Genomic DNA, 9,319 nt, shown 5'->3' with positions numbered 1-9,319 from the left:
TCTCTCTCTCTCTCTCTCTCTCTCTCTCTCTCTCTCTCTCCCCCCTCCCAAGGCAATCAGGGTCAATTGACTTGCCCAAGGTTACATACATAGTAAGTGTCAAGTGTCTGAGGCTGGATTTAATCTCAGGTCCTCTTACTCTAGGGCTGGTGCTCTATCTACTGCACCATCCAGCTGCCCCTGTAATTTCTTTCTGACCAGTTAGCTGACCCTTTAACCATCTGTGGGCTGAGAGGTCTAGAAACTGCCATTGATCTCACTGATTTTGTAGCCCCGAAGAATAGCTTCTGGTTTGATAGGGCCTGGTCTGCCCTGGTAGAGTCTGAGTTAGGCTGTGTTCCACTCTAACCCCTTACCTTTCCTACTGACCTAAGCTTATTTTGACTGGAAAATTATTTCACTCCATCCTTTTGTGTGTTCTTCTTCTCTAGAAGTTATTTTGTGGCATTATTTAAAGATATTTGGAAGGATCTTGGGGAGAACTTACTTAAGTCCCTCCTTTGTCATCTTGGCTCTGCCTCTAAAACTTTATTTTAAAGAAATCATGTAGATCAAGCTTCTTTTTCTAGGCAAGATCAAGTCATAAATCAAATTAATAGTTCTCTTGTTATTTCACAAAAAAAGGTCTCTTGCCAAGGGAATCTATGAACTTCACTGAGGCATTAACGGCAGAGATTTTCTAAATAATTATATTGTCACCTGCTATAGATCTTATAGATACAGCCTAAAGCAGTATTGTCAAATGCAAATAGAAATGGATCCCTGTGGCAATATATTGACTTATTCAAAAAAATTAAACTTTATCTATGTTTTCTATATTTTTACTTTGTTAAAGACTTTTAAGTTACATTATGATATGATTCAGGTAGCACTTAATAGTTGGGCAGTGGGCAGGCCTGGCAATCTGATACTTCTAGTCTAAAGGACTTCTACCAGATCCTAATTTGAGCTTACTTCAATAATTTGAACAAAGTGTGTATTTTTTTTATTTTTTTCTTCCTTAAAGGTCTAATGCAGTAAATTACCAATTTTCTTTTTCCTTTCAATTTGCTTATTCCCCACAGGAATAAGAAACAATCTCCTATGGATGAAAAATAAAATTTAATTGAGCCAGTCAAAGGTATGAAGAATAGTAACATATTGAAAAAGTACCTTCAATAAATTCACCTTTCTTTTTTTTTTCCTTTCCCAGAAGATCATAAACCTTCTGTACTGATTAGTCAGTCAGTTAACACACATTTATTATATGCTTACTATTTGCCAGGTACTGTGATAAGCCCTGGAGATACAAAGAAAATAACAAAAAGAGAAAACAAACAGACAGCCTCCATCTTCAAGAACCTCACATTTAAAATTTTTTTGAGGCAAATGTTAATAAATCAGAGTCTATAAATACATACATATATATATATGATGTATGTGTCTGTATGTGTGTATGTGTGCATGTGTGGGTGTGGGTGTACAAAGAGAAAGAGGAATCAAGAGAGAAAAAGAGACAGAGACAGAGAGGGAGAAGGGAGACAGAAAGAGAAAAGAAGGCAATCTAGAGGAAGCTAGGTGGCACAGTGTTTAACCCTGGACTTTGAGTAAAAGAGAGGAGTTCGAATGTGGCCACAAACATTCCCTAGCTTTGTATCCCTGGGCAAGTCACTTGACTTGCATCTGCTTTAGTTTCCTCATCTATAAAAAGAGAATAATAAAAGCACCTGACTCCCAAGAATGTCTGGAGATAAAATGAGATCGTATTTGAAAAATTTCTGATTCATGGTAGGCACTTAATAAATTCTTGGTTAAATTTATAAAAGTTAATTTAGGCAGCTGAGTGATACAGTCGATAGAGTGCTGGGCCTGTATTCAGGAAGACTGAATTTAAAGCCAGCCTCAGACATTTACCAGCTTTCTGTCACTTAAGGCAAGTTACTTAACTTATTTTCCTCAATTTCCTCAACTGTAAAATGGGGATGATAACATCACTCATCTCCCAAGGTTGCTGTGATGATCAAATTAGATCATGCAAAGTGTTGAGCAAAGAGTAGGTGCAATATAAATGGTAGTTATTGGTTTAATATAATCCCAGAGGGGAATACATCAGGGAAATAAGGAAAGGCCTTATACAGAAAGTGAGATATGAGTTGAGTCTTGAATTACATAGGGAAATTATGAGGCAGAAGTTAAGAAATACAAAATCATCATTATTCTATTACTTGTTTCACATAAACAAATGGGATTAAAATTGAAGTGGCTCTATATTTAAACCTGGTAATTACAGACAAAATGATCTTTTAAAAACAAGAACAAAGTAATCAAAATTCTCATGAATTCTTTCCCTCAGGTCTTAGGTAATGAAAATTCTGGTTCTAACCTACAAAGCTTTAAAAAGTAAGATACTGTGGATGTAGATAATAAATAGATAAATAAATTCATAGTTTTTGCCACAACAAAGCAAACTGTTTATTTTTTTTTACATATCATACCACTAAAGTCATCAATCTAAGTTGCTACAGGAAAAATCTTTGAAATAACCTATTGGAAAAAAATTGCTGGATTTCTTGCAAAAACCTTGGCAAAGCAAAACTTTGCAAAATTATTATTTAATTTTAATAAAAATTTAAACTGTTCAACAAAATACCAGAACTAAAAATGTTTTTAAATACACATGTCCTTCTGAAAGCAAAAGTTCTTCCTATACGAATGATATATTAACATTAATGAAAATGTTATTGTATAAACTTATTATTGACAAACTCTTTACCAAATAAACATCCATGTTAAATTAAGTGACAGATTGAAAACCTAGACTGTTCAGTACTAAAAAGGATACTCTAATGATATTCTTGGCTCTCTGCCCCTCTGTACCCTACAGTCTTTACAAGTGAGGCTATTTAAAGCCCACCTATAAGTTTAAATGGAGTTTAAATAGATCTGACTTGGGTCTGTTTAGGTCTGGCTTACACTCTGGGATTGATCTTGCTTATATATAAAGGAAACAGAATTACTTAAAATAATATATAACATTTATATAGTTCTTTAAGATTTGAAAAATGGTTTAAAAATATTATTTCATTTTATCCTCTCAATCACCCTGGGAAGTAGATGCTATTATTATCCCTATTTTACAAATGAAGAAACTGAGGTGGGCAGAGATTAAATGACTTGCCCAGGGTTAGTCATACAGCTAATAAGTGTCAGAAACAGATCAGATGTGAAATCAAATTTTCATGATTCCTAGTTTATTGTGCTGCCTTGTTGCCTCTTGACAGACCAATGATACATGATTGCATTATCAAATCAGTCTTCCCATGGATCTTGTCCTGACTTTGTACTTTGGTTACATTTACTAGAACTGAAAGGGACAGGGAAGTTACACACTGGAGAAATAAATATCAGTTAATAGGAAAAATTGCTAACAGTTAGACCACTGACAGTTTGCCCAAGAATGAGGACTATGCTTCAGAGTGGGAATTCCTGTATTTACAGAAACTAATATGGCAGGTATGGAGTCACTACTACATCACTAAGTTATGTACCTTATCATCTTACTCTAATTGTTGAGGATCTGTGTTAGCTTCCTATTCTTGAATCCTTGTGTTCTCTTCTATCTAAAGCCTTTCTTGTTGATGCTTTCAGCTCCTAGAGTTGACCCTTCCACCTGTCACTTTGTGGTTATATATGTTTTTGTATATTCATAGATACACATACATAAAGAGGTATCATCTTCCCTGTAGAATGTAATCTCTTTGACAGCAAGGAATGTTTCATTTTTTGCCTTTGTATACCCAGGTATAGTGCCTGGTATACAGGAAATATGTAATAAATGGTTATTCATTGAGTGTTCTGTTCCTTGGCCATTAGTCTTCTTCCCCTGGAACCAGAAAAATATCTAGTTCTCTCCATATGTCTTTATTAGTTCCAATGAAGACTATGATTTTCATACTAACCCATAAATCCACCCCTATAGATAATTGGCAGCTAGATGGCACAGTGGATAGAGTGCCAGGCCTGGCATTAGGAATGCTCATATTCCTGAATTCAAACCTGATTTCCCACAATTACTAGCTGTGTGACCCAGGGCATGTTACTTCACCATGCTTGCCTGTTTTCTGAACTGTAAAATGAGCTGGAGAATGAAATGACAAACCACTTGATTCTCTTTTTCATGAAAACCCCAAATGGGATAATGAAGAGTCAGACAAAACTGGAAAATGACTGAGTAACAAAAAACAGCAAAATATAATTATCTTAGTATAATGAATAAGGCCTTGAACTTTTATTTCTGAGTCTTGAATTTGAATTCTATCTCAAATACATACTAATTGCATGGCCAAAGACAAGTGACTTAACCTCTTAGAGCTTGTCATTAGAAAAAACAAAAACAACACAACAACTGAATATATCTATTCTCTACACTACAGAGTTTTTGTAAGACAGGCACTTGATAAACCTTAAAGTGCTGGGCAAATTTGAATTATCATAATAAACATTCATCTTTGGCTACAGAACTGATGTTTCTGGACTGAATTTGCTCAAAAACTATTTTAGTGGAATACTGCTAGTGCCCTGAAATTTGGATATAACTTCAGTTACCCCTTTCTCCCAAGATATTTGTGTCTTAGTCTATAATATCACTCTATTAGAATTAAAATAAAACCATAAATAATAAGTGCTTAATATGAAAATTTCAGCTATGTATATTTCCCTTTTTCTTTATCTGAAAAGATAATATCAGTCTATTGAAAAATAAAAAGGAAGGTATCTCTTTTGTTCTTACATGTGTTCTCCACACTTTACACAAATGATTTACAAATTCAAAGGCATTAAAATTACATAAGTTATGCAGGTGTTTGAAAACTTAAGACTTTTTTATTTTTGTTACCAAATTGCTATTTACTCATGAGGACTCTGGAATTCAGTTAATAAGTATCCCAACAATACACTGTATGTATTATCTGCTTCAACTCCTTAGAAAGATTGAGATGTATATTTTTTAAATGATTTTGAAGTTTTGCTCCTAATATAAATGATTTTCCCTATAATACTATATTTCAATTAAAAATATGTCTTTAGTAGATATTTCTGGACATAGTAATAAAGAGTTAGTAGCTTGAAGTGAAAAAAAAAATTCTTACCCATGTCAGACATTTCTGGCACAGTTACGATGTATGGGCCATCCGTAAATTTGGGTGCATTGTCATTGATGTCTTGTACTTTGATAATGAATTCAGATTCAGGTTCAAGAGGCTTGTTTGTCCATCTATCAATTGCCTGGGCATGTAGGACATAGTGGGTCTTCTGCTCCCGATCTAGACTTTTAGTTGAATGAATGTCTCCTGTGGTGTCATCAATGATAAATATTGTCCCAGCCCCTTCTCCAGTAAGGATGTATTTGACTGATCCATCACCTTTGTCAGAATTGGAGTGTAGCTGAAAAAGATAAGATGTTATGTAATATGTAGTGATATTATATAATCTGATATAATATTTATATATATATGAATGATTTTATTATTTTGTTGTGAATATGCTTCATTTCCAGTTTTCCATGGTGTCTTGACTGCAGTAAAACTGATTTTCCTTGTGATTTTGCAAGAAAACTTAGTTAAGAAAATCAATGGTAAAAATATATCCCTTAAAGTTTTTTAAAAGTTATTTGGCCAAATAAATTTTATACTCAGCAGATTTTTATGAAGTCAAAATATTAATAAAGTAATTATTTTACAAAAACTCTCCTTGCAATGTAGTTCAGGACCAGAATGTAAGCCATAGACTCAATCTCCATATTCGGTTTTAGCCAATACTACACTGTCATTCCTTTCTTGGGGACTTAATTTATTATATTGTCATGATGCCACTATATCCCAAAACTATTTCAACATTAAAACCAGGAAAAAAAACAAAATAAAGGGATGGAAATTTCTTTTAATAACTACTAACTTTTTGTTATTATCATTAGCAGCAGAAATTCTGTTTCCAATCATGTTCTTAGGTGAAAAACTGGACATTTTTCCTTCATAAAAATATAGGAGGTTCTATTTTGGGAGCTTATAAAAGTGGAATATAGAGATGTTTCAAGAGACTATCAGGTGCATGTCATCCCTGACATAAAGAAAAGCCATATATTACCCCTAAAGCAGTAAATATAACCTTAGGTTTAAATATCTATGCTAACGTGATTAAAACTAAGGCAGGAACAGTCCCTGAAGTGTAAGTTGCTGTTGGGGTTAGGCCAAAAGTTGGGAACTTCTTTGAGAGGAATCTAGTATCTGTTAAACTGTCTGTCACTTCTGATAAGACCATATGTGTCCTGGCAGAAAAAAGAAAGAAACCTAGGAAACAAACCCTAGATCTAAGGGGGAAAAAAGGAAATGCAATAATTTGAGAGTTCATAATATCAACTAGCAACCTGATAAATTTTTAGAATTCTATCTAAAATTCTAATAAAGGTATATTTTGATAATAAACATTTTATTTTTTATATATCCTTAGAAAGACAGATGTAGTAGGTAGAGGGTCATCCTTGGAGTTAGAAAAACTAGGAGGCAGTCTCTCTCGACTACTTTTTCATTTACCTTCCCATATGTTGCTTTTAAGCTCCCTTATTAGTGGCATTTTCTCCCACTAGGAAGTAAGCTCCTTGAGGGTATGAACTATCTTTCTCTTTGCTTCTATTGGATTTTTAGCATTTAGCATAGTTCCTTATATGATGAAATCACTAAATAAATGTTTATACCTCTATCATTATTTTGGAAGACCCATGTTAAAGTCATATTTCAAGCATATAGTGTGAAAATATGACAAATCACTGATTATTGTAGTGTGTCTCAAGGGAATTCTGCAGAACTATAAAAAAGAGACAATTTACAACCTACTGTGTGGAGGATGTTTCTACACAAAGCAATTCTCAGGAAATGATAGGTTGAAAAAACTTCAAACAATATATGCCTTCTGTCTTTAAAATTCAAATCTCTGTATCTGCCAGTGGATCAGTGATAAACTTAAACCAATTTTATGTTGTGGTTGTGACTAAGGAGATATAGAAGTCTTCAACTGAATTGATGTGAGGCTAAAAAGAACACAATTTGATTAATTGAACCAAGTTTGTGAAATTCTTTTACATTTTCTCACTTATGGACTTACTAAACACATCACATTTTGTTTTAGTCTTTTTGGTCCATAATATCCATGAATATTTAAACTTGTAGCAAGGCTATAATTAAAAATTTAGTTCACTAGATACTAATTTAAAAAAATAAAATAATGAACATATGACATCATTGTTTCAATAAGAAAAGAGTTTTAAAATTTTAGTGCAAAGTTCATATATTTTAAGAAATATTGAAAAGAAAAAAACAGGCAATGGGAAATGAATAATTTTATGCAGTAAAAATCTAACAGCCTTAATTTAGATTTTTTTCCTTCAATTTTCACCAGCAGAATTGTAAGATCAAGATGTAATATTCATGAAATTCTGACAGAAATAACTCATTTCCAGGATAAATAACTTTTAAGTCCTGCTAAATGTAAGTTGCAAATTACTGAAGTAGCTGTTACCTGAGAGATTTTAAAAGTAGCCATATTATTGAGAGAAAATTAAAAAAAGAGTTAGAGTGTGTTAACAAAACTTGAAAACGTACTTTCAAATGTCTATTCACACTTTCATTGAAATGTAATTGTTCACACTTTCACTGAGAAGAAACAAAGGCCATTAAATAAAGGGAATATTTTCTTTTTTATAAATTTTATCATCATCAATGAAGTTTTTGAATTGTGGAGCTGCCTTTCTTTTGGTGACTATTAACATCAAAGAAAAGAGAATTAGAAATTCTACAAAAACTATCTGTAAGTCAGTGGCCTCTTTTACAACTTCTCCACCTGCCAACATAAGCTTAGAGCCATGATACTTCATTTGCGGAAGTAATATTTGCAAATTATCCTAAGTGGCCAGAAGATTACTTAGACAGTCAGAGTTGGGGCAGTTAGGCAGTTTGAGCAATCCTACTAATAGTTATTCCTGCTTGATGTAAGTAGCAGGAGAGAATCAATGATAATAAAGTATACTCCATTTTCTTTAATGGTTTCATAAAATAACAAATGGAAAAGTTGATATGAAATAGTTGTATTTTTTGAGGGGGGGAAGGCAAGACAATTGGGGTTAAATGACTTGCCCAATGTCACACAGCTAGGTAAGTGTCAAGCATCTGAGGTTGAATTTGAACTCAAGGTCCTCCTGATTTCAGGGTCATTGCTTTATACACTGTGCCACCTTGCTGTCCCAACAGTTGTTTTTAAGGCATATTTCTTCAAATAATCTCTCCCTAGTGCATATCTTCAAAAAATTCTTTCCCAAAATTTTAACTTATTAGATAGAGGAGAAGAATTTTTAAATAACATTTTAAAAGGAAAGTTGTATTATTTGTACTTATTTGAAAAAAAAATAACTAAACCAAGGGGAACATAAATCATTTCAAGGATGTTTTAAGGTAAATTCTGAAATTAACTTAAAAATATTTACTTGAATTCTTCGATCAATATGTGAACTCCTTGATGTAGAAACTCCCTCCAAAAACTCAGATTGAAATCCATCCATGCTGATTTATATCCATCTCCTTCCACTGATTTTCCATAGAGGATGGAGGTTCTGCCTCTGGAAGGGCTCTAGGTCTGCTAGCATACTAAAGTCAGCAATACAAAAATCAACCCCTCCATTGCTGTCTGTCATTACATGACTAGATAAAAACATCTCTTTCCTTTATTTTCCAAATCTTTCTGTATTCCAAATTCTTTGATAATGAGAATGTTCATTAATATGTATATGGCTTGGATAAGAGTTCACTATATGACAAAAAACTGCTGAGAAAAGTGGAAAATTTTATGGCAGAAACTAGGCATACACCAATATCTAATACCCTATACCAATATAAATGGTTACATGATTTAGACATAAGAAAATTAGGAGATCAAGGAATTGTTTACCTATCAGATCTATGGAGTGGGAAATAATTTATGACCAAAGAAGAGATAAAGATCATTATGAAATGGAAAATGGATAATATTGAGTAAATTAACTTAAAAAGATTTTGCACAAACTCAATGCATGCAAGATTAGAAGGAAAGCAGAAAGTTGGAAATATTTTTTTACGCTAGTGTTTCTGATAAAGGTCTCATTTCTCAAATATATTGAGAACTCAGTCAAGTTTATAAAAAGACCAGTGATTCCTTAATTGATAGAGGGTCCAAGGATAAGAACAGGCAGTCCATTAATGCATTACTGGTGGGATTGTGAACTGATCCAACCATTCTGGAGAGCAATTGGGAACTATGC

General features: G+C 33.2%; 1 protein-coding gene across 2 annotated transcripts in view; it reads right to left on the bottom strand.

Annotated features, from left to right (window-relative positions):
* CDH18 (cadherin 18) overlaps positions 1-9,319 on the bottom strand; it is a 1,599,127-nt gene that overhangs the window by 373,183 nt on the left and 1,216,625 nt on the right. For both annotated transcript variants that reach the window (XM_069101403.1, XM_069101404.1), the window contains one exon: positions 5,127-5,421. In XM_069101403.1, the coding sequence (XP_068957504.1) occupies positions 5,127-5,421 (295 nt within the window). The remainder of the gene's footprint in view (positions 1-5,126; positions 5,422-9,319) is intronic.

Source organism: Petaurus breviceps, unplaced genomic scaffold, assembly GCF_028583685.1.
Source record: "Petaurus breviceps papuanus isolate PSGF00001 unplaced genomic scaffold, PetGlider_PUasm1.0 47, whole genome shotgun sequence".
Classification (NCBI taxonomy): domain Eukaryota; kingdom Metazoa; phylum Chordata; class Mammalia; order Diprotodontia; family Petauridae; genus Petaurus; species Petaurus breviceps.
This window is presented reverse-complemented; position numbering and strand designations above follow the sequence as displayed.